We start from the raw sequence: 26,581 nt of genomic DNA on the forward strand, positions 1-26,581 counted from the left end.
CCACGATGAATTCTACTGTGTATCAGAAGGTGCTTGAAGAACATGTGAGACCATCAGTTAGAAAATTAAAGCTGAAGCGGAACTGGACCATGCAACATGACAATGACCCAAAACATACTAGTAAATCAACCAAAGATTGGCTGAAAAAGAAGAAATGGAGAGTCCTGGAATGGCCAAGTCAAAGTCCAGATTTGAATCCCATTGAGATGCTGTGGGGTGACTTGAAAAGGGCTGTACGTGCAAGAAACCCCTCAAACATCTCACAGCTGAAAAAGTTCTGCATTGAGGAGTGGGGTAAAATTTCCTCAGACCGATGTCGAAGACTGGTAGATGGCTACAAGAACCGTCTCACTGCAGTTATTTCAGCCAAAGGAGGTAACACTCGCTATTAGGGGCAAGGGTGTCCTATCTTTTTCCTCAGTTAGAATAGGCATTTTTGTAGAATGACATTTACAGAAGATCTTGAAAAGACTTTTCTTCAGTTTTCTTTGTTTAGTCGGATTACTTTAATCTCTCTGTATTGTTGAAACGGAGATGAAATAACCATTTATTAAAAATGTTACAAAAAACCACATGCTTTCAAAGGGTGTCCTAATTTTTTCACAAGACTGTATTAGTTATATTGAATATTCTGCTTTTTTTTTTTCATCTGAACACATGATTCCTCTCTGCTTCTTGCTTGTGGGCCAATGAGAAGGAAGCAATGTCAAGTTCACAACAGTAATCTGTGCACCAATCAGTAATCTGTAGCCAGACCTGCTAAAATGTAAAGTTGTATGTAGTGCGAAAAAAATCTTCTAATCACTGCCGATTAGCGCAATCGCGAATATATTGGGGCACTTGACTCTATCTGCATATAAAGCTATTGTAATGTTCTGCTGTGCCAAAGCCAATCTCAGGAGAAACTCATGAAACTTGTAGCCAAAGTGACCCACGCCTGTATTTCACGTTGCGAATTCGCATTACGTGATTCTTACATTGCTGATTTTTCGCATTTAATAAAATAATCTTGAATTCACGAATATATGACGAAAGGGCCGCTCATCACTAGTAGCGTCCTTGGCCGAATGCACTTGTTCATGTGTCCGTGGTTAAGTGGAACTTCCCAGTAACTGCATTGGTCAGGGCACGTGTGATGTTACGGGGCACATGTTTGTGTAAGGCGGGCAAGGAACACCTTGAAAAATAATGGCGGCTGGGTACTGAGTAATGCGAGACGGCCGCCGACATCAGGCTGCGGAAGGCCTCAGTGTCCACAAGCCTAAATGGCAACATTTCCAGGGCCAGTAATTTGGAAAGCTGCGCATTTAGTGCTATGGTCTGTGGGTGGGTGGCTGGGTATTTGCACTTGCGTTCAAATGCCTGGAGTAAGGACATTTGTACGCTGCGCTGGGACACGGAAGTGGATGTGGTTGCTGATGGTGCTTGCGAAGGAGGTCCAGGTACAGGGTGGGAGGCATCCGGGCCTGCGCCTTCGACAGAGGATTGGCCAGCACGTAACACAGGGGAAGAGGAGGCAGTGGTGTGACCCGCAGACACAGATTGTGGACCCAGGTGTTCGGCCAATCTATTGCGGTGCTTTTATGCCATGTGGTGGATTGAGCTGGTGGTGGTGAGGTTGCTAATGTTCACGCCCCTGCTCATTTTTGTATGGCACAGGTTGCAAATTACAATTCTTTTGTCGTCCGCACTTTCCTCAAAAAAGCGCTATACAGCGCAACACCTACCCCTTGGCAAGGGAGATTTCTGCAAGGGGGTGCTCTGTGGAACAGTTGCGGGCCTGTTTGGTGTGGCCCGACTTCTCCCTTTTGCCACCCCACTGCCTCTTCCAGCCTGTTGCGGTGCTGCGGATCCTTCCCCCTCTGTACTGCTGTCCTCGCTCGGCTTTCCACCTTTCCAGGTTGGGTCAGTGACTTCATCGTCTACCACCTCCTCTTCCACTTCCTCACTCTGCTCATCCTCCTGATTTGTTGACCTAACCACAACCTCAGTGATTGACAACTGTGTCTCATCCTCTTCCTCAACCTCTTGAGACAGTAATTGCTGTTGAGTTATTGGCAACTGTGTCTCATCATCATCCACCTCATTAAACAGTAATTGCTGTTCCCCACCGTCATCTTCTTGTGACTGTGGATGCTCAAGAGTTTGGGAATCAGGGTACAATATATGTCCCTCTTCAAGCGTGCTTGTCAAAAGGGCCAAATCAAGGAATGGCGAGGAAAAGAGGTCCTCAGAAAATCCGAGTGTGGGATCACTTGTTTGGCCGCACTCTCCATGGTGGGAGGAAGGAGTATCAAGACTGGACTTGGTGGAAGACAGGGTGGTGCTTAACCGACTGGAAGCATTATCTGCGGCAATCCAACCGACCACCTGGTCGCACTGGTCTGACTTCAAGACTGGTGTCCTGCGCCGCCCTGCAAACTGGGACATGAAGCTAGGTATCGTGGATGACTGTTTTTCTTGTGCTCTGGCAGCAGGCAAGGTTTTAACGGGCCCAGGGCCACGGCCTCTGCGTGCACCATCAGCATCACGGCCACTTCCCCGTCCCTTACTGCTCTCCTTCATTTTAAATGTGATATATGCTTGAAAGTATGTCACACGTACAGTAGCGTAGGTATTTGGGATGTGGAAACGTCACACAGGACATATCCCGCAGATAATGTCAATGCTGTCACCAGCGGCTGATAAAAAAATACAGGGAATGTCACAGGTATTTGGGATGAGGAAACGTTATACAGGAGAGGTACCTCTGGTAATGTCACTGTCTAAAGCGTCTACATAAAAAGTACACTGCATGTCACAGATAAAAATTTTAGGTGCACATGTTACACTGGAGATGTGGCACTGGTAATGTCACTGTCAGAAGCGGACACCGTCTATTGAAAAAGTGCACTGGATGTCACAGATATTTTTTGGATGCGCATACTTTACACTGGAGATGTGGCGCAGCTAATCTCACTGTCCGCAGCGGACACCGTCTATTGAAAAAGTACATTGGATGTCACAGATATTTTTTTGGGATGCGCACACTTTACACAGGAGATGTGGCGCAGATAATATAACTGTCCTCAGTGGACACCGTCTACTGAATAAGTACACTGGATGTCACTGATATTTTAGGGATGTGCACACTTTACACAGGAGATGTGGCGCGCATAATTTAACTGCCTGCAGCAGCCTATTAGACGCTATTTAGCGAAGGATGCGCTAAAAATATATATTGTTGCTGTCACACACAATAGTCCTTAAAAGGACTTTTGGGTCTCTGAAAAGTTTTTGTAATTAAAATCTTCCAAAAACACTCCCTACACTGTCTTTCCCTTCCTATGCTCAGCTCTCCCTGACTAAGACTGAGCCGAAAACGTGTCATCGGGTGCTTTATAGCACCTGATGACGCGTTCCAGCCAGCCAATCACTGTAATGCCAGTAACCAACATGGCTACGGCATTACAGTGCATGCCAGCACCTTCCTGCACTTTATTGGCTGCGTAGCTTGAGCACATAACTTACTCAGCCGAGTACCGCCATGTGCCAAGCATCGAGATGTTCAAGCCGAACTAGTGTTCAGCCCAGCATGCTCGATCAACACTAATCACTAGCAGATTGGCGGAGGTCTGACATGCCACACTCCCGTCATCAACCATTCAATTCAGTGCCGGCATGCCCCATAATGCAAATGTACGGCCAGCTCCGAGGGTTCTGTTCTGCTGACCATACACTTGTATTATGAGTTATGACGGCATGCAAAACAGAATGCCTCTAAAACCATTCCGTTTGGCATGCCGACATTGGATTATGTGATGGATTCCGTGAAAACGTAGTAATTCACGTAAACCCCCGAACTCGAACCTGCCAAAAGGCATGTTCGCTCCACTCTAGTCATAACTCTTGTGGATTGCATATGATAAACTACTTTCTTTGAAGTCTACCCACAAATGATGGAACTTCTATTTTTTGTGAACTGCTCAAGCCCTACTCCTTTTACATAATTGTTCCTCCTTGTAGATAATCCTCTCTCCTGCAGCTGAACCCTCTCCTCCCACCTTCTCTTTTTGTTCAGTTTATTTACAATAGAAGAATTTTGAAGGAACTAAGGAGGTTTCTAAACATTCACAGAGTGTGCAGGCAAGAAAAGAGTAATGACAGGAAAATAGAAGTTGAGGGAGATGCCTCTTTCCCTTATAAAAAATCAAACAAGTTTCACATATACCCATGTACTGTTATACTCTTTATGCAAAAATATGTATCATACTAGTCTCTTACATCTACATAATGCTATAAGAGTGGGTGTGAAACAGTAACAGGCCAAAGTCAGGGCTTTTCCAAAGGTCAGGGCAGGCAACGAAGAGTCAATATGGTAATCAGGCAGAGGTCAGGTCAGGCAGCAGAAAATCTGAGCCAGGAATTGGGCAGAATTTGGTACCTAAGCAGAAAAATATAAATTCACACCTTTGCAGGAACTAGCAAGTTATATAAATTTGTTGCTTAGACACCCTCCCACAGTGTTGCCAGTCAATGGCTAGTAAAGATTAGGGTTTTCACACTCTGACTCTTTAAGAGCAGGGGAGCACAAGTGTGCGCATCCTATGGTCAGTGTTCTGTCTTCATACATGTTTACACAGTGTGCAGTCTGACATTCAGCATAAACCATTCCTGTCTTCCAAATAAGAGGACTGTTCTTTGTAGTCTAACTTGTTTAGTAATGCTTTCTAGTGCAATGTTTTGTTTTTTTCTAGTGTAATGCTTTAGTTTAAATGTCAGTTCTTGTTCCTCTGTCCATGGCCTCTAGGATTGCTCCAAACAACATTTCATTGTATTGTACATTGCATTACATTGTATTGTACAGTGACAATAAAGGCATCTTATCTTATTGGCAACAGGTCATACATAAGTGATTGATTAGTTATATATGATTGATTGATTAAACAGGATTGTTTGGTAAAACTACAAGAATACAAATAACATGTATAAGTATTAAGCATAGATAGCATTTACTATAACATTTGCATTAACAGTGAATGCATATGGTAAAATGGCTGTCTATACATAAGATTGCATGGCTAGCTAACAGTAATAACAACTTCCTGAGTAACAATTACAACTGACTGAACAGCTCTGCATCACACAAATATCCCTGAAACAAAGGTAAATCTCTCACCAGATATGATTTTACAAGGATGGTGGAGTTTGAAAATGAGATATGCAGAAGGACAGCTCTGAACTGTGTCCTGGAGACTGGAGACTAGAGACTTCTCTTTCCCAGAATGCTTTGCATTCCTGCAATGCAGTGCAACACCCACAATGCAGTAGTATTGTAACAGGAAAAACAAAGTGTAATACAACTTAACACCGCTAGATAGTGCTATAACCACACTAAACACTTCAGAAATACCAAGACTGAGGCAGACGTGATCTGTAATGATTCTCTAACCCTGCTGGGCAGACCAGTCAGACTGGAAAGGCCTAGCCAGCAAGGGCAGGCTGTGGCCTGCAGCAAGAGACAAGAGATGGGATTCCGGTGGCCTGGTCTTCTGCTGAAGGGCATAGGAGGACTAGCGAGTCCAGAACACTGAACAGAAGCAGTGGCAGCAGTAGAGTAAGTAATGCGGTGATTATCGGATAGTGTCGAGCACGGAGGGCCGCTACAGCACAATGTAAGTTCGGTGGACTATCTCTTGTTGTTTAATATTATCCAAGAACGCTGTAACTGAAAGAAGCCTTTTCTTATTCCAACTATCCATCACTAATGGTGAGCTCTGTATTACAAATAGGTTTTAAGTGTATCGACATTGATTTCCTTTCTACTAAATCTCTAATCATTGAAGGCCAAGTGATTCTCTAAGAGGATTACAATTATTATACATTTTATTTCGACTGTTTGTGGTCATTGAAGCTGCTGAAGTCGTTACTGATCGCAGTCCATTTATATTAATACACTAGACTACTACTAAAACCATTTCTAATGACTCTCAATGTGACGGCAGGATTTATGTTAACTGTTCAAATAAAATAAGTCTCCATGAGCATGAAAGGAACATTGAGAACAAGGGGTGGTTATATAGCGGGTGCAGAGGTAGCAGTTGCACCCAACTGCCACATAGGAGCTACCCCATGCTCCCAGGAAGTGGATCCCTTCTCTGTCAGAAATTGTATGTCTTTAGCTGGAATACCACTATAAGGTCCAGCACACCCTCCTATTAAAGGGCATCTGTCAGCAGTTTTGCACCTATGACACCGGCTGACCTGTTGTATGTGCACTTGGCAGCTGAAGGCATCTGTGTTGGTCCCATGTTCATATGTGCCCGCATTGCTGGAAAAAATGAAGTTTTGCAAATGAGGCTCTAGGAGCAACGGGGGCGTTGCCATTACACCTAGAGGCTCTGCCCTCAGCTCTTTGATTGACTTTAGGAGAAGTTAGTGCCAAGCAAGCCACATTTAGACCTCCTGATCCTGTCAATTAAAGTGCAGATGGTGCGGCAGTTGCAGAGAGAGCAGAGGCTCTAGGAGTAAGGCAGCAAGGTCAGCACAGGAAAGTCTAATTCATTGTAGCAGCTTTTTCTGTGTCAATTTGAGCACTGCAGAGATATATCAAAAGTGGTATAAAGGAAAACGGGCTTAGTTGCCCATAGCAGCCAATCAGATTCCACCTTTCATTTTTCACAGCTCCTTTGAAAAATGAAAGCTAGAATCTGATTGGTTGTTATGGGCAATTAAGCCACTTTTGATAAATCTCACCCAGGGTCAAGGGTATAGGTATAGCGGAAGGAGGGAAAGCGGCTACTACAGGGCCTGAACTTAGAAGGTGCCCGTTGCGGGCCCCCTCAACAGTATTATATAATGACATTATATACATGACAGTATATCCAGTGACATGACATAAAGTATATATGTGTAGGAAACAGGCGGAGCGACTGCCTAGCCTGGTCTGAGAGAGCGATCTTGACTAGCTGCGGAGGGGGTTGCTGGTGGTGGGGGTGCGTCCTTAAAAAATTTGCTGTGGAGGCCAGTCACTTCTAGTTACACCACTGCCCAGGATTCAATAATAGCAGCGCAGGAAATTGTTATCATTGGTAGATTTCATAGACCATAGATCCTGGGCTGTTCCTCAGACCTGGTCCCCCGCCTTTGCCGCCACTGCCCTGCCACACAGTGGGGGTCATTTACTAACGCAAATCTGGAGTAAAAAAAAAAAAAAAAAAAAGTTTCAAGTCCCCTTTTTTAATACCATCCTCGCCACTTGGGAGTGAAGGGGCAAGGCCGTGGCTGCCAAAAATCTACTCCACTCACGGAGTGGAGTCGATTTTCACTCCAGGCACACAGACTGCCGTAGATGCGCCAAATTTATGTCCTTATCATAAATGATTCACATCCTCCAGCAGCGCAAGGGGGAATCAAAGGCCGTCCAGATACGCCGGTCTTTGGAAATGACCCCCATTGTCTATAATCAACACCACCTTTCTGTGCCAGGATTTAGAACCAGGTCTTACTATTCTACTTGTCAAAGGGCTGCCAGAAGGAATCAATGTGAAAGGGAAACCAAACAACAGCAGGGGGCGCCATAACAAGTCTGTAGCTTTTTTTCTATTCTATGCTATTTTTATGGGGCAACCCCTTACATTTTTGGACTTATTTTTTTAACGACTATTTTCAGTGTTCAGAGTTTCAGATATAGTCAGTAATATCAGAATACTGGATAAGCAGAAATATTATTTGCTTGAAGCCCATTTCACTGCTTCAAGGGAACCTGCCAGCCGTCTCCTTCTAGATGGACAGGGCCAGGTGAGAGGACTATGCAGGAACCTGTCAAGCAAGAGGGAGAGGGAGGGCCTGGCAGCGGAAGCAGGAGGGCAAGGGTGCAAAGTGTAGTTTAGGCCCACCCTTGGTGCACTTAACTTCTCATTTGCATACAGATTAGGGTCTATTCACATGTCCGCAAGTGTTTTGCGATCCTCAAAACACGGACACCGGCCATGTGTGTTCCTCATTTTGCAGACCGCACATGGCCGGCACTATGATAGAAATGCCTTTTCTTGTCCGTGGCTGCGGACAAGAATAGGACATGTTCTATTTTTTTGCGGAACGGAAGTGCGGATGCGGACAGTATCTTTTGCAGCCTCGTTGAAAATGAATAGGTCCCCACCCGTTCCGCACAATTGCGGAACTGATGCGGACATGTGAATGGACCCTTAAAAGAGCTTTTGTCCAGAATGAAACAATGAATCACTAGGTGGGAATATCGCTACTTTCAGCTCAGCTACATCTGCAGGTCAGTGTGCAGGATTTACCAGTGACTTTCAAGGTGACTCACTCACTTTATGGTAAAATGTGAAATGACACCCCTTTCTTCGTAATCAAATTGGTGGTGAGGAACCAATGAACTGTATATCTACTAGAATACTGCCCCCTGCAGTTAGACAAGAGTATTGCTTGGGGTTCTCTCCATGGACGGTGCTTGTCCTACTTTAGTAAATGAACCCAAAGTGGACACCTTCACTAAAGAGCACATGCTGAAGGAGTCCTGCGCGTGCACGGCGTCTCCTGACATTGCCGTGTGTTATTTACGTGCTACAATCTCACGGACTGCAACGCGTCCACTTAAGATGTCAGGACGATGATGTTTCTCAGAAGCGCTGAAGTGGCATTAATTAAACAGTACATGTCTGCAGCGTGTGTCCTCAAAGTGAACTTCCCCACGATTTGGCGTCGGAATTGTATGCACACAAACGTATTTTCTTTCCGTGTCCGTTCCGTTTTTTTTTTTGCGGAGCGTATGCGGAACCATTAATTTGAATGGGTCCTCAAAAAAAACGTAAGTTACTCAGTGTGCATTCCATTTCCTCATGTCCGTATTTCCATTCCGCAAAAAAATAGAACATGTCCTATAAGGCTCCATTCAGACGTCCGTAGTGCATTGCGGATAAGAATAGGAAATTCTCTATTTTCTTGCGGAGCTGCAGACTCGAAGATCGTGGCCGTGCTCCGGAAATGTGGATGCGGAGAGAGCACATAGTGTGCTCTCTGCATCTCTTCCGGCCCCATGAATGGGTCCGTACCCGTTCCGGATAATTGCGGGACGGATGCGGACCCTTTCTACGGAAGTCTGAATGGAGCCTTATTGTCCACATTACGGACAAGGATAGTACTGTTCTATTAGGGGCCAGCTGTTCCGTTCCGCAAAATACAGAATGCACACGGACCTCACCCGGATTTTTTGCGGATCCGTTTTTTGCGGACTTCAAAATGCATACGGTCGTGTGCATAAGCCCTAAGTGTTATTATTTTGCTTTGATTAAGCTCCTTGGAGTGAGCTAACGACCAGCCAAGAATCCTGAGGACCGTTCTGTTCTGTAACAGGACGCCAAATATATTAATGTAATGAACCTATACGCACCACTCACCTAAAACGTACGTTCCCTCTGCCAAAAAATATATATTACTGGACGCTGGGTAGTGGCATGAATTTAAAGTGGATTTCTTTGTTGTAATTCACTTTTGTGATGTTGCTGCTGTCAGATCATAATGCACCAAAAGGTAATGGATTCTGCAGCAAGTCTAATATGAAGCATATAAGTAAGAAGGACTATGTCGCGTGCAGTGGACTTGAGTGGACCGGGCTGTGACAACTCGCGCCGAGTCAGAATATTAAAACGTTGTCAGCTGCAGACAGAAATGTCTCCTTAGTTACCTCTCCATGGCCAGAAAGTAGTGCCATTAATTGCCAAAATAATACCGCCATGCAATGCATAAAAATACCGCCATATAGTGTCCTAATAATACAACCATAGAAAGCCCATATAATATTGACCTTTGGCACCCAAGTACTGCTGCATTTGTGCTCAAATGATACCACCATATAGAGCTCCACATGAGTTGGTAGTTTACCCTTAGGGTAGGTTATCAATATAAGGGCTCATGCACACAACCATATGTATTGTGCGGTCCGCAGAAAATACGGATGATGTCCGTGTGCATTCCATATTTTGCAGAATGGAACAGCTGGCCCCTAATAGAACAGTCCTATCCTTCCGTGATGCGGACAATAATAAGACATGTTCTATTTTTTTGCGAAACAGAAATATGTATATACGGAAACGGAACGCACACAGAGTAACTTCAGTTTTTTTGCGAACCCATTGAAATAAATGGTTCCGCATGTGGTCTGCCAAAAAAAAAAAAACGGAACTGACACGGAAAGAAAATACGTTTGTGTGCATGAGCCCTAAGACCTAATGCACACGACCGTATGTATTTCGCGGCCCACAAAAAACGGATCCGTGAAAAATACGGATGACGTCCGTGTGCATTCCGTATTTTGCGGAAAGGAACAGCTGGTCTCTAATAGTACAGTACTATCGTTGTCCGTAATGCTGACAATAATAGGACATGTTCTATTTTTTTGCGGAACGGAATTACGGACATACGGAAACGGAATGCACACGGAGTACTTTCAGTTTGTTTTTTTTTTGCTGACCCATTGAAATGAATGGTTCTGCATGTGGTCCGCAAAAAAAAACACGTAACGGACACGGAAATAAAATACGTTTGTGTGCATGAGCCCTAAGGTTGTGATGGGTTTCGAGACCCAGCACCCCGGGCAATCGCTTTCAGGAGCTGCTGCCAAAAACTGACACTGGAGCGACACTCCATACATTATGTAGTGGCCGCTTGTGGTTACTGCGCCCAGGACTGTTCATAGAAACATCCCTGGTGATCTAGAGCAATGAAGAGATTGTGACATCTCTGGTAGTCTAGGGTCTGAGGGGGTGACCTCGCTGATGCTCTAGGGCACGGAGGACAGTTGAATCCTTGGTGGTTTAGGATAGTGAAATGAAAAATGTTAGGGTCAATGGTTGTTTAGAATGGTAAACTGTTCATGGTCCCATCCTTTTGCCACGAAAGTAGCGAAAATGGTCATAAATCCGCCCAGGCTGATAACCTCACCCACTCCACACCTCCATGTTTCACCCTTTTAGGAAAGTGGTGGGGGTGCCGATGAAACTCCATTTGCTGAAACATTTTTGCACAAATGGGATTTAAACAGTCACAAATCCAGGGAGCGCATTTTTTAAATGCCAGTTTTCTGGCATATGAGATTGATAAATCTCCCCCTTAGGGCTTATGCACACAAACGTATTTGGTTTCCATGTCCGTTCCGTTTTTTTTTTGCAGATAGGATGCGACCCTACAAAAAAGATAGAACATGTCCTATTCTTGTCCATTTTGTGGACAAGGATAGGCATTGTTACAATGGAGCCGCAAAAAAAAAAAAAAACGGATGCAACACGGATGTCACACAGACGTCATCCGTATTTCTTGCGGATCCGTGTTTTGTGGACCGCAAAATACATACAATCTTGTGCATGAGCCTTTAGTTTTAGAGATGCGCCAAATTTAACATACAATGAGGGACATTTATCAAGGCCCGTACGACCACAATTGTGGCGTAAAAAAGTCAAATAATATGTGCACCCACCATCATTTGCAACTTTTTCAGCTGAGAGAGGGGGCCTGGCTTAACAGAAGGGGGCTTCGTGCTGCCGCATTTACTATAGCTTTCGCCAGAAAGTGGCGCAAGTTATAGCTGAAGTCTATGCCAGCCTATCGCTGGCTAAGACTTCAGTTTCTGGCGCACGACAGGGCATAGATGCCTCTGCCTCTTAACAAATCAGGCGCATCTCACGCCAGCACAGCGAGATCAACACTGGCCGATGGATCCGCCAGTCTTGGTATATCTTCCCCCATATGTGACATTTGATGAATTTGGCGCAAGGTATTCCAACAAAGATTTTGCCAAAACTGACTTGAGATATTACCCTCATGATAAATTCCTCCAATGTTTTTTTTCAACAGAGAGCAATCTCCTCACCAAATTATACCAGAAAGAAGAAACCCTCCAGGTTGTGGGGAATGGCTGTATAAGCAGCCCGCGGTTCCCTAATAGTTATCCCAGGAACCTTCTACTCACATGGAAGCTGGACTCTGCAGAGAACACTAGAATACAGCTCACATTTGACAGCCAGTTCGGCTTGGAAGAGCAAGAAAATGACGTATGTAGGTGAGTGGAAAAATCCAATCCAAAATTTGACCCTTTCTTGACAGTTACCTGTCAGCAAATGCTATACTTTATTTGCCTACTTCCCATACTTCCCAACAGTCCTGCTCTTTGTAGGACTATTCTGTGAACTAAAAGAGGTGGAGCCTAGGCATATTTGCATAAAAGGATAATTTAAAAGCGTTTTCAGACACGGAATAACATGTAGGGTTGATCCTGCTGATTAAAATGATACCTGTCTTGGGAAAATCGGTTGTGGCGTTCCCAAGAAAAAATACTTTATTCTTTATACACATGAGGACTTCACTGCACTGAGGGGTGTGGCCTGCACTGGAATGCTGAGGAAAACAGATAGTCTAGGCCCCACCCCTCTGCTGTCCTCATTTGCATAAAACATAAAAGTCTCTTTTTCTCAGGATCGTCGCAACCGATTTTCGCAAGACAGGTATCATTGTAATCAGGAAGGCCATACCTACAAGACAGGGTGCCTGGTTTAATAGGGCTCATCCTGCTGACACTGCCCTTTCCACAGTGTCCTGATTCCAGCTCTGTGGCTCCTGTTCCCACCCCTTCCGTTTCCCACCAGACGGGAAATGATGAAGTACCATAAACACATATAAGACCACTGCTGGCCAATCAGTGGCCTCAGCAATGATGTTTATGGCCTAAGCAGTCACGTGCCATTCCTACACATGTCACCTCTGAGGCCATTTATCGGTCAGCAATGGTCATGTGTATGTATGCAGCACGTCATCACTTGTCGGTACAGCAGAGACAGGAGCGGGAAACTGTTGCAATGATGAGTACCTTTTTCGGTTTTCTGGGACTATGGTGTTTCTCTTCATGATGTGCCTCAATGTTGGGACTTAATGGTCAGCTTTCACATTTCATTTTTAAATTTTTCAATCACGTTATACATGTACTCTACTCGTTTCCATGGTTATGACCACACTGCAATCCAGCAGCGGTGGCCGTGCTTGCGCACTATAAGAAAAAGCATCAGCCTTTCTTGTGGCCGGGACTGTGGGAGCACAAATAGGTACGCATGTTCAGCAGCTACCATTCTGGTCACCTCGTATCTGTGCTGCAGCGGTGGCCATAACCCCTGGATACGAGCAGTGTATGATGTGATGGAAAAATTAATGAAGCCAGCAAAGGAGGCAATATGGACAATAACAATACATTAGTAAGGGCCTGGTATTAACTTTCTCTACATGATAAATGCCATTTGCTAAAGGGAGACAGCCCCTTAAACTGCTAAAAAATTTGATGGTAGTGTCCTTTTAAGATGATAATAAACTTGACAGTTGTCTACCAGTGGTAGTTGGTAAGAAAAGAGGCCACGTTCTGAACTGCTATGTAAGGCCTTATGCACACGACCGTTTTTCTTCTTCTGTGGGTCTTCCTTAATTTTTGGAGGATCCATGGACATGAAAAGTGAAAAAAAAAAACTAAGTCAAGTTTGCATTGAAAATGATAGGAAAAACGGACACGGATCACGGACGCGGATGACTATCTTGTGTGCATCCGTGATTTTTCACGGACCCATTGACTTGAATAGGTCCGTGAAAAAAATAGGACAGGTCATATTTTTTTCACGGACTGGAAAAACGGATCACGGACGCGGAAGCTAAACGGTGCATTTTCCGATTTTTCCACGGACCCATTGAAAATCAATGGGTCCGTGAAAAAAAACGGAAAACGGAACAACGGCCGCGGATGCACACAACGGTCGTGTGCAGGAGGCCTAAACCTGAGAGAAATTTCACTATTTACATAGAATCAAATTCACACGTTCCTTTTGACATCCAGGTATGATTTTGTGGAAGTGGAGGAAGCTTCAGAAACCAGCACAGTCGTACGTGGCCGATGGTGTGGACATAAAGACGTTCCTCCAAGACTGACATCCAAAAAGAATCAAGTGAAGATCACGTTCAAATCAGATGATCACTTTGTGGCTAAGCCCGGCTTCAAAGTATGTTACTCTCTTGTGGTAAGTCCTGTGTGACATGTTGTATGTTCCAAAAACTTCCAACAACATCCACTTTGAGCAAAACATGGATGTGAAGTCAGCAGGTGAACCATGGCTAGCGTTTTAAGATCAATGGTAGTCTATGGGGTTATTCACACGGCAGTTTTTCTGACGATCAGTGAAAAAGGACGTAAAAAAAATAGAACATGTTCTATCTTGTCTTTCACTGCCCGACTGCCCTATACAATTTAATGGGTCCGTTTTTAACGTCCGTTTCTCAGAAAGGCGTCAGTGAAAAAAATGTCCATTAAAAATGTGCATGTAGCCTTACCTTTTATTCCATTTTTACTTTTTTGTTATTCATTCAAAAAAATATAACATCTGGAAAGTGGAAACCGTCAGCAAGCTTCTGGTTATGTCTGTATTTAATATTGGCTCGTTAATTCCCCCCTACAACTGATTATTAACACATGCATATGCAAATAGTGCAAATAGTAAATGTTCAACTGTTAGTAAATATCAGATATTTATTTATTAAAAAGGCATTTCCATTTTTTTGCTTTTAACATGTCTTGCAAGTCCGTAGGATATGCAATCAATTCCTGATATGTGTGGAAACCACCTCTGGGACCTTCAACTGTTGGGAGAACAGCAGGACCATCAGTAACTATTCATATTGTGCTGTTTACTGAATGGTCTCTGTAACTAGTATAGACAGGTTGTAATACCACATAGTACCTGTAGGGGCGCAGCTAAGGATATATAAAACTGCTTCATAGTATTGGTGTTAGGGCTCATGCACACGACCGAATGGGTCCACAGTCCGGAACATACGGCGTGATGCGGATTGGAGGCCAAGAACGGAAGCCCACGGAAGCACTACGGAGGGCACTGCGGGGGGCACTGGCAAAAAATAGAACATGTTCTATTATTTTGCAGAACAGAAAGATTATTATGGATTGCGGACCCATTCAAGCGAAACGCTGGCCAACAATTTGCTGTCCGCAGCACTGGCACAGCTGCCATACGGTCGTGTGCATGAGCCCTTAGCTTCTAATCAGATGACTGATTGTTCCCTTCCATCATATTGCTTGGTGAGTGAGGGCCAGTATAGATTTTCCCCCATCCTACAGCTTTGGACATAGGAACATCGCAAAAACATAAAGATAACGTACATAGTGTAAAGCACAAACAAGTACATTTAGCATGGATTGACTGACAGCCTGGAACAGAGGGGCAGAGGACCCTGTCCATGAGGGCCTTCAATCTGCAAGGGAAGGGGGAAGGACACAGTAGATACGGGTAGAAGCGAACAGGGTTGCCAACCAGAATTTTTCTTTTTTTCTGGACAACTTATCCCAAAATCATGGACAGCCAACATTTTTTACGGACAAATAGGAAAACGATAGTGAAGGATAAGATAAAGATTTTAAGTGATAGGTGTCTATAGCTCAATTTACTGATAAGAACTCATCACCGGCATTTACTGTGAAATGATGATAATTACCACTAAAATAAGTCAAGTACCACCAGCCTGAAAAAAATCACAGTCACATCTATTTTTCACGGACATAGGAAAAAAGTCACCTATTTTTACGGACAGTCCAGAAATTTCTTGACGATGGACAACCCTGGAAGCAGCTTACAACTCGGATTGGCATCATGATTATTACATGAACTGAAGGTCCTCTTGATTGGCAGCTGAGCTGCAGTTCCCTGGTACGGCCGCTACACAGTGGACGGAGCCCTCTGCTTCTGACTCAGTCCACTGTTTTTCTATTGCTCACGCTGCCCAAAATTGGTGTCACCACATGTCGGACTCTATCGATTTGATATCAATGTCCTATCCTGGGCCATCTATATCTAGATACCATAAAACCCCTTTACGTGTTTTTATTGGTCACTGTGTACTATGTTTCTTTAAAAAATTTCAGAAGGCTCCTGGAAAAAAGGAGATATCTCCCAGGCTCCTGTAAGAGCCGGGTGCCACAATTTCTGTGCTGCACCCTACATTCTCCTGGAATCTACTTTGCAAAAGTTGACCAGTATACATTACCGCATACCATGGTTAAGAGTGTGGATGGCGCACGTGGGAGCAGTTCTGAGACCTCCTGGGTCTGGATATTTGAATGGATTTCTCAATAAAGCCTGAACTGCTTTTATCCCATGTGCTGGACATATTTGTCTCCTGCTGTCAACACACACCAATCCAGAGGCAAGTCACAAGCCCAGGAATTTATAATCACACGTGGAGGGGCGGAGGGGAGATTTATTTTAAAAGATGGACGGTTCTTCAGAAGTCTTAACAAAAAAAAATGAATACACTGGTGTAAGATGTACCCAAATTATAAAGAGGCGCAAGTCTCTTAATAATGTTGGTGTACCTCGGAAGTCAGTGTGCCAGAAAATGAAATATATGCCTGCAAAGAGCTGGCGTAGATTTCTGGTGTGATTTACGCCGGTTTTCTGGCACAGGTATTGTAAGTAAAGTATAAGGTCATAAAGTAAGAAAGTAAAAGAAAAGTACGGCCACACGATCAGGTTTCTCGATGCAGTTTTAGAAGCCAAAATCAAAAATGAACCTTAAAAGTGAGAAGTGACTTCTCCTTGAATTTATTCCTGGTTTTGGCTTCCAAAACCACATCAGAAAACTTGATTGTGTGGCCGTACCCTTAGGCTTCAAAGCCCCATTCCCTAATGGCCACAGCCCATCCACCACTTTAGTGAAAAGTGGCAAAATGTTGCACCTGAACACTGGTGTAGAGCATGAAGGCATTCCTCCATGATCCATCCCAGCAGCAAACATTTCTCCACTGATTTTGGTTGGGGAAAGTGGCTGCTGATGTCTGATTTGAATTGGATAATGGGAGTCAAGATCCTTAGGCCCCTTGCAGACGAGCGTGTCCGGATTAAGTCCGGATGCGTCCCGGTGCATTGCGGCAAACCCGCGCGAGTAGGTACCCAATTGCAGTCAGTTTTGACTGCGATTGCGCTCCGTTGTTCAGTTTTTATCGCGCGGGTGCAATGCGTTTTGCACGCGCGTGATAAAAAACTGAATGTGTTACCGAGACCCAAACTTCTTCACAGAAGTTCAGGTTTGGGTTCAAGGTTGTGTAGATTGTATTATTTTCCCTTATTACATGGTTATAAGGGAAAATAATAGCATCTGAATACAGAATGCATAGTAAAATAGGGCTGGATGGGTTAAAAAAAAAAATCTATATATTTTAACTCACCTTAATCCACTTGTTCGCGCAGCCGGCATCTCTTCTGTCTTTTTCTTCAGGACCTGGGTAAAGGACCTTTGATGACATCACTACGCTCATCACATGGTCCTTCACATGATCCATCACCATGGTGATGGATCATGTGATGAGTGCAGTGACACCACCAGAGGTCCTTTACAATGTACAACTCCCATCATGCATAATTGCTCTGAACTCCCATAGAAATTAATGGAGCTTGCTGGGAATTGTAGTTTCACAACAGCTGGAGTGCCAAATGTTGCTGATCCCTGGATTAGGAGAAATAAAATGACCACTGTCCTATTAGTACACACAAAACCTGTCCTAATCACATAAGAGGACAAGTTACTTCAGAGCAGCGAGCTAAAGAGCTTCCTCAGTCTCATCTCCTACTTGTCAGGGATTCTGATCCTGAATACAGCCGATAAGATCTTCAGCTGAATTTCTGTAGGAATGGAGTCCATAAGGAGACATGAAGTACAGAGAGTACGGACAGGACAGACTGTAATAATGGAGACTGCATACAAGAGCGGCTGCTCATTATCCACACTTTCCCCTCTGTACTTCATGTCTCCTTATGAACTCCATTCCTACAGAGATTCAGCTTAAGATCTTATCATCTGTATTCAGGATCATAATCCCTGACAAGAAGAGCAGAGAGAAGGATGATGCAGCTCTTTACCTAAGTGTTGTGAAGTAACTTGTCCTGCCATGTGATTAGCACAGGTTTTGTGTGTACTAATAGGACAGCGGCCATTTTATTTCTCCTATGATTCCCTAGACAAAATAAACTACTATAACTAATTAAAGGTATTTGAGAATATATTTATAATAAAGTAATATTTAAGTATTTTCAGTAATTTTATTTCCTTAATTCCTGGAAAACTCCTTTAAGGCGTTACCTAGAGATAAGCAAATTTCCCAAAATTCATTTCAGATTGATTCGTCCAAATTGACCAAATAATTCTATTTGGGTACAAATCGATTCTAGTCTAATCATATGTGTCTCTCTCTTTCTATCTGTCTCTCCCTCACTCCAGAATCCAAAAATTCTGACTCTAAGAAATCCAAATTTTGATCCTAACAAATCAATTCACTTATCTGTTAAATATGTTCAGACCCACTACATTAACTTCAGACCCTAGACCAGGCCCCTAACTTAGTTCAGACCCCCCATAAAATTCTGACCCCAGACTATATATTTACCCTCATGATTCTTACTCTTGTTCAGCTCTGGGCACTATGCACTGAGTCCTGACAACGGATGGTTTCCAGCCCCTAGTGCACTTGTCCTCTCGGCTCTAACAGTCACAGTGATGGGGATGTACATGTATTCCAGGAAAATGTCTCAGTTTCTTCAGAATATGGCAGTTCTTAATTAGAGATGAGCAAAGTTTAAAAAAATTCCATTTGGCTGGTTCGCCAAATTTTTACAAGAAATTTGATTTGTTACGAATTACTTTGTCACGAATCGCTTTCCATTGTATTGGGGGGGGGGGGAGTCAATAACAGGCCACAACGGTGACCTGACCTGCCCCCCTGGCATCACGTGTCATTGTTGCGGCCTGCTATTGTCGGCACCCCCCCATCACCGGATGTTGTGATCTGCATGATGGGAAGATGCAGCAATGGCTGTGGAGGGATCCGGGAGGACACTGGCATCGGGGACCAGGTAAGTATTGTCTGTATGAGGGGCCCAGGCATCGTAGGTTACAGCTTTGGACAACCCTTTTAAGAGCAGCACTGCAGTTACCAGTTACGTCCAGGACACAGTGGATGAAGTTGTATACCTGTAGTTCAGCATCAAGGTCCTGCATAGTCATCTTCCCCCATTCAGTCAATCAAAAAGGAGAGGGAGGAGTTGGTGGATGAATCAGGAGGAATAAGGGTGCACAGGTTGGTTGGGCCCACCTTCTGTGCACTTTACTGGCCCTTTGCATATGGATTAATAGTACTTTCTTTCCAGAACAATGCAACAAATTGTAAAATGAAAGGTATCGTTACATTCAGTGGTCATGCCCTTTTTGCTGCAGCTCTCTCCCTATCACTGTTCGGGGATGTCCTTCTTGCTGCAGCTCACTTCCTATCACAGCTCAGGGGACATGTCCTTTCTGCTGCAGCTCTCTCCCTGTCACAGCTCAGGCTTCATGTTCTTTCTGCTGCAGCTCTCTCCTTAGCATAGCTCATAGGGCATGTCCTTTCTGCTCCAGCTCTATCCCTATCACAGTTCAGGGGCCATGTCCTTTCTGTTGCAGCTCTCTCCCTATCACAGCTCAAGGAGTATGTTCTTTCTGCTGCAGCACTCTACCTATCATAGCTCAGAGAGCGTGTCCTTTCTTCCTTTCTGCTGCAGCTCTCTTCCTGTAACTGTCACAGGTTCTAACAGTAGATGTGGCGATTGGCAGTTAAAGGATGGAACTGAGCATGTGTGACCACCTCAGTGGTTGGATGTGCACTTTACTTTACTGTTTAAACACCAGAGGGCGCCATTATAGTGAAGTAATGAGAATATCTCACAACTGTAAAATTTCTGCAACAGAAACTACATTTCAAAAGGAACTAGTTTTTCATGCTCAGTTATACTAAAATAACATTTAATGAAGGCACAAGCCCATTAAAGGGGATGTCCGGGGTCAGAGCTAAACCTGGACATATCCTCTTCTTCCCCTACTCAGCCCCTCTGACATGAGCAACAGAGCATTTCATGCTCGGATGCTCTCCTTTGCCCTGCGCTGAATTGCTCAGGGTAATGGTTTTTTTCTGGAGATATGGTGACGTACCGCGCTCTCCACGGGTAAGCTAGGCGGAGGCTTCTGCCCAGCTGTGAGCCAAGGGACGTTACCGACACTAATGGACGGGCTTTAGCACTGCCTTAGCCTGTAAAATTGCTAGGACAGCACTAAAGCCTGCCCAGAAGTGCCGGTGACATCACCAGAAACACTGCTAGGCGGAAGCCTCAGCCTAGCAGTGTAAAAATGTTAACAAAAAAAACCTTGCTCTGCGCAATACAGTGCAGGGCAAGAGAGAGGATCGGAGAATGAAATGCTGTGATGCTCATGTCAGAGGCTGCCTGGGTGAAGAAGAGCTCTGAACCCGGACAACTCCGTTAAATGAATGCTCACTGTCTCTTTCCTGTCATGTATGACCAGCCTTTATCTGCCACAAGACGTTGTGACCACCTTCCAGGAAGATGAATTGCTGTATATGTCCTCCATCTGATCAGCAGAGAAGATAGCAAAATGTCTCCATGGGCACATGGCATAAATGGTATAGTCATAAATATCTGCTCAGTCCATCCATAGGGGAAAAAAATGCAATATAGATAGAAGAGTTTACTACAATCATATATTTCAGTGTTTGGAGAAGGTCTGAAGCCCCCGTCATCATTATATCAATAACCGTTTACTGCGGATTGTTGGAAATTGTCATACGAGATTGTCCAATTTTCTGCTGTCGATTTTTCTGATTCAGTTATTTATTGGTAAATTTGCTTTCAAGAGGAGAACAAGTACAAAATATCTTCTCAGGATTCAATTAGACGGCCAGATTTTGCAGATCTATGAGTCATCTAAATATATCAATCATGGCGATATGTGGCAATGTTACACTTATGGTATGAGGAGTAATGAAATATAGCTGTGTACTAAACGCGGGATCAGTTCTGTCACTATGAATTAGCCGCCATCTGAGATGAGGGTTGTGATGAATACCTACAGATCAGGCGCGCTCTTTGAGGCAGAGGTTGGATGAGGGTTTTTTCTGTCCAGTAATGTCCTTCTACAGGTGACACTGCCCCGTAGCATCGCTGGCCACAAAACAGAAGCAATGTCTCCATCGTGACGTCCACGCTGCCTACAAAACAACGTCCTTAGAATTTCCATAATGATACTGTCACAGTGGGGAGTGGGGGAAACCCCCCACCATACAATGTAAGAAGGATAATGGTAGCAACTAGGCCAGGACGCCGGGATCAGGTCACCTCCTATTGCATCCCTAATCCTCTCCCTAACTCCTAACCGTATGAGCAGACCCTGATGGTGGGACGGCTCATACCCTGGATACCTAATATCCTGAGTCGCCCTGGAAATCCCTCACAGGAGCAGGGGAGAGACGACCTGTTCATCCAAAACATGGAGGGACAGGAGTCTCTAAAGGCCTAGAAGCAGGGAAAGGGAAACACATACAGCATAAGGAGATGGATGGTAAGCAAAACAAATAACACACTTACCTGCCACACACACAACGACTGGAACCCGTGCACTAGTGCTGCTGTCCACACCAACATTAAAGGACACAGCACAAACCACAAACCACACAGGAACCCAGGACACACATAGCTGCAATAACATGAGACAGGGGAATATCTAGTAAACATGCTGGACACCAAACACCACCAGACATGTAACACCAAACTAGACATACAAACACCCTGAACATAACCCACTTCATACAAATAAAGACAGGAAGGGAAGGAGACACCAGGATAACATTGATGACCACAAGAGTGGCCCTCACTGGACAGATGGAACACCATGGACTGGAGCAGAGCTCTAGCACCAACAACAGCTGAAGTACAACTGACTCCAGCCAGGAAACCACAGAAGGTATAAGCCAAGTGACCACACCCAGTCAGGGAGTTAACCCTTACAGCACCAGACAGAGGGAGGCTACAACTAAAAGGGGAAGTGCACACACAAGCAAACTAAACCACGTAACCACCGGCAACAGCATGCGTGGCAACCATGTCACGGCAATCACCCAGAAGGCCGAGACACTGCCACCGCATGCTCTCACAGCAAAACGTTGCCGCGGGCAACCGCAAGTGTGGCAACAGTGTCACAGCGTACACCATAGGCCGTGACAGATACTGTTGCTACTTTGCTTTCATAATATCATCCACAGCCGTGGTCGGACTGGCCCATCAGAGTACCAGAGGATTCTCGGGTGGGCTAATGCTCTGACAATAATGGACCCCTAATAAAACAGGGCCCTTAAGGTCCTATATTCACAGAGGGTGGGGCCTCGAATAATTTCCTCGAATAATTTCCTCTTGTCCACTGCACCCCCATAAAAGCACTAGCCTAATACTATGCATAGTGCCCCCATAACAGTGCTATCAAAAGTGCCCAGATTATGATACCCACAGTACCCCCAACAACCAGGGTCAGACTGGCCCACCAGAGGATCCTCTGTTTGGCCCAAGCTACATTACATTAAAGAAATGGGTCCCAAAGGTCCAGCAGAAGACAACCTCATTTGGAGGTGATTTCAGAACCAGTCGCTTGTGCTGATGTCTTAAAGGGGATGTCCCATGAAAAATATTCTATAGCTTTCAAACCAGCACCTGGATCTGAATACTTTTGTAATTGCAAGTAATTACCGTAAAAATTTAGCATAGCCACTGAGTTATTTACTTAAATGGGTTGTCTCATCATAGACAATGGGTGCTTATCGAGGTTCCATAGCAGTGAATAAAGAGAACCGTGCATGTGCAGTCTCCTCTTTATTTCCATGCCCATATAACAGTGAGAGGGACCACGTGGCCCTCCATTATGGTGCAGAGAGGTCTGGTGTTTGCTTCTGTTCCTCACCGTTCCATGACCTTTTGGCCGATTCCCTTCCTCTTATTTGCTAATAATGCAGTTCTTCTGGAAAGGGGAGTCCTACAAAGGTTCTGGACACCCAACATCAAAGTGGACAGGACCAGCCTGGGCGGGGTGTCCTGTCTTGAGGGACCCTTTCGACAGCCACATGCAGGGCCGCTGATAGAAATCATGGGGCCCCGTACAGCATACATGACGGGGCCCCCTTCAGCTCCACCCCCTGATCCCTCCTTCAGCCACACCCCTGGCCCCGCCCTTGGCCCCTCCCCAGACGCCGCCTTGAAACAACATGCAGATTTGTCTACAAGTGATATTTATGGCGCTGGGGGGTCGTCTGTGAATGGCGCTGTTATGGAGGGGATCTGTGAATGGCACTGTTATGGAGGGGATCTGTGAATGGCACTGTTATGGAGGGGATCTGTGAATGGCACTTTTATGGAGGGGATCTGTGGATGGCACTGTTATGGAGGGGATCTGTGGATGGCACTGTTATGGAGGGGATCTGTGGATGGCACTGTTATGGAGGGGATCTGTGGATGGCACTGTTATGGAGGGGATCTGTGGATGGCACTGTTATGGAGGGGATCTGTGGATGGCACTGTTATGGAGGGGATCTGTGGATGGCACTGTTATGGAGGGGATCTGTGGATGGCACTGTTATGGAGGGGATCTGTGGATGGCACTGTTATGGAGGGGATCTGTGGATGGCACTGTTATGGGGGGATCTGTGGATGGCACTGTTATGGAGGGGATCTGTGGATGGCACTGTTATGGGGGGATCTGTGGATGGCACTGTTATAGAGGGGGATCTGTGGATGACACATACCGTATATAGCATCTTATGCTATGTGTCATCCACAGATACCCCTCCATAACAGTGCCATTCACAGATACCCTCCATAACAGTGCCATCCACAGATCCCCCCCATAACAGTCATCCACAGATCCCCCCATAACAGTGTCATCCACAGATCCCCCCATAACAGTGTCATCCACAGATCCCCCCCATAACAGTGTCATCCACAGATCCCCCCCATAACAGTGTCATCCACAGATCCCCCTCCATAATGGTGCCATCCACAGATCCCCCCCATAAGTGTCATCCACAGACCCCCCGGCCCCCCCCCCATAAGTGTCATCCACATGACAGACCCCCCCCCCATAACAGTGCCATCCACGGATCCCCCACCCTCCCTATAACAGTGCCGTCATGACGTCATCCATATAGATCCCCCCCCGCCACTCACAGTAGTATACATTAATAAATCGGTGCAGCCGTGCAGGCTGCAGACAGTAACTTTAATTTTAGCACAGGCACAGCGCTCATCTCTTTACTAAAATACTACCTTACATTCAGCTCCTGCCTCCTCCCTCCACCCTCCAGTAACAAGTGCGGGCGGCAGCGCTCACTCACTGACGTCACGCGCCTGCGCCGCCTAGTGGGAGGAGCAGGCGTGTGACGTCAGTGAGTGAGCGCCGCCCCCACACTGCCTGCTGTTACTGGAGCCAGCCCACTGACAGCAAAAAAATTAAAATGGCTCGGGAGTAGGGTTGCCACCTTTTCTTCAAGCCAAACCCGAACAGAAGGGAGGGAGGGCCCCCTTCCAGGCCCCGCCTCCAGCCACGCCCATGTCCCGCCTCCAACCATGTCCCGTCTCCACCCTTGGTCGCTGTCGCACCGCGATCGTTACGCCCCTGATCCCACGCCTGCGCCGTCCCGTTTAGTATTCGGCGCAGGCGCGGGATTTACGGGACGAAGAGGAGAACTCGGACGTCAATCAACTGGACATGGGCGTGCCACTGCCAAAGGGTGAATAGACGGAGCCTCTAGGTGCTGCAGGAACGCCCTCATAGCACCTAGAGGCTCATTAGCATATGATAAGTCTTTATTTTAAGAGAACGGCGGCAGCGGCAGGCAGGGAGTTATGTACTGCTGACATCAGCACATCGCTAATGTCAGTCAGCTACATAACATAACGTTTTTTCTGATGATTGACAGATTCAGAAACCTGTTTAAAGGGCTTCTGTCACCCCACTAAACTCTTTTTTTTTTTTTTTTTCGGCTTCTTATAATCCCTATACTGCGATATATGAATACATAATGTTATTAGTCATTTTGGTTCAGTAGATAATGAATAAAACAGATTTTTATAATATGTAAATTACCTCTCTACCAGCAGGCAGGGCGGTTACTTGCTGTTAGCATCCGCATCCTCCTATCATAATGACGCCCCCTCCTCATGTTGATTGACAGGGCCAGCGAACGCGATCGTCCTCTGGCTGGCCCTGTCTGCTATCAAGTTATTGCGCCTGCGCCGTAGCGGTCTTCAGTCGGCACAGGCGCACTGAGAGGAGGACGCTCGCTCGGCCGCTCCTTCCTCAGTGCGCCTACACCAATGACGTCACATCTACACCCGGCGCAGGCGCACTGAGGAAGGAGCGGCCGAGCGAGCGTCCTCCTCTCAGTGCGCCTGTGCCGACTGAAGACCGCTACGGCGCAGGCGCAATAACTTGATAGCAGACAGGGCCAGCCAGAGGACGATCGCGTTCGCTGGCCCTGTCAATCAACATGAGGAGGGGGCGTCATTATGATGGGAGGATGCGGCTGCTACCAGCAAGTAACCGCCCTGCCTGCTGGTAGAGAGGTAATTTACATATTATAAAAATCTGTTTTATTCATTATCTACTGAACCAAAATGACTAATAACATTATGTATTCATATATCGCAGTATAGGGATTATAAGAAGCCGGAAAAAAAAGAGTTTAGTGGGGTGACAGAAGCCCACACTGTTACATACAATTACACAATTCAAATGTTTTATATTTCTACCTTTTTAGAAGTGAGTGACAGACTAGGACAGGTGTCAGGACTCAGGAGTCAGGACTGTCTTGGTCAGGTTGTCTGCAGGCAGGGCACAGTGGGCACTACATGGGCAGGCTGCTGGAGCTGGACTGGAGAGGAGAAGAAGAATGATTTCTCCCACGGAGCTCCCTCTGCCTCTCTCTCTGATGTCATCACTTCCTTATCAGAGAGAGGGAGGGAGGGACTAGGAGGCAGGGGAGGAGCGAGGGGAGGAGCCTGAACAGTGAGTGAACACAGCGCTGCCTGGCATCACTGTACTGTAGTGTGTAGACTGGAGGAGGGAGGAGGGAGGAGGGAGGAGGGGAGGCTCGGGAGCGCTGCGCTCAGCTGATCACCCGGAGTGACAGCTTAAATATGCGATCGGAGTCTCGGTCGGACCACACTGCAGTTTGAATGAATAATCCTGTGCCCGGGTCTAAGAAAGGCTTGTACCCGGGCACAGGATTACAAACCCGGACTGTCCGGGTGAATCCCGGACGGGTGGCAACCCGGTCCCTATGAGTCGGGAGTCGGCAGCCCGGGCCCCCCTGCCAGCCGGGCCCGGTACAACTGGGCCAGCTGTACTGGCCTATCAGCGGCCCTGGCCACATGGTCTGCCTTTTTATGGTGTATGCCCCTGGTATATAAATGATTTTGATGGTTCTCTGTACTTATGGTGGAAGATATTTCCTCCTGTAAGGCAGATGGAATACGTCTTAGCACCACTCTTTGGGTGAGAATTGGTTAAAAAGGTTCCCTGGGATTAGAAAAACATGACTTTCTTTCAGAAACAGCGCCACACCTGTCCATGGATTGTGTCTGATATTGCATCTCCACTGTAGTGAGTAGAGTTAGGGTCCATTCAC

The 26,581-nt window shown here is 45.7% G+C and overlaps 1 protein-coding gene across 1 annotated transcript in view; it reads left to right on the forward strand.

Moving 5' to 3' along the window:
• Nucleotides 1–26,581, forward strand: part of PDGFD (platelet derived growth factor D) — a 237,123-nt gene that overhangs the window by 84,942 nt on the left and 125,600 nt on the right. Inside the window, exons 2-3 of the mRNA XM_040426276.1 lie at nucleotides 11,851–12,055; nucleotides 13,865–14,045. Of these exons, the coding sequence (XP_040282210.1) occupies nucleotides 11,851–12,055; nucleotides 13,865–14,045 (386 nt within the window). The remainder of the gene's footprint in view (nucleotides 1–11,850; nucleotides 12,056–13,864; nucleotides 14,046–26,581) is intronic.

The sequence above is a fragment of the Bufo bufo genome, chromosome 3, assembly GCF_905171765.1.
Source record: "Bufo bufo chromosome 3, aBufBuf1.1, whole genome shotgun sequence".
Classification (NCBI taxonomy): domain Eukaryota; kingdom Metazoa; phylum Chordata; class Amphibia; order Anura; family Bufonidae; genus Bufo; species Bufo bufo.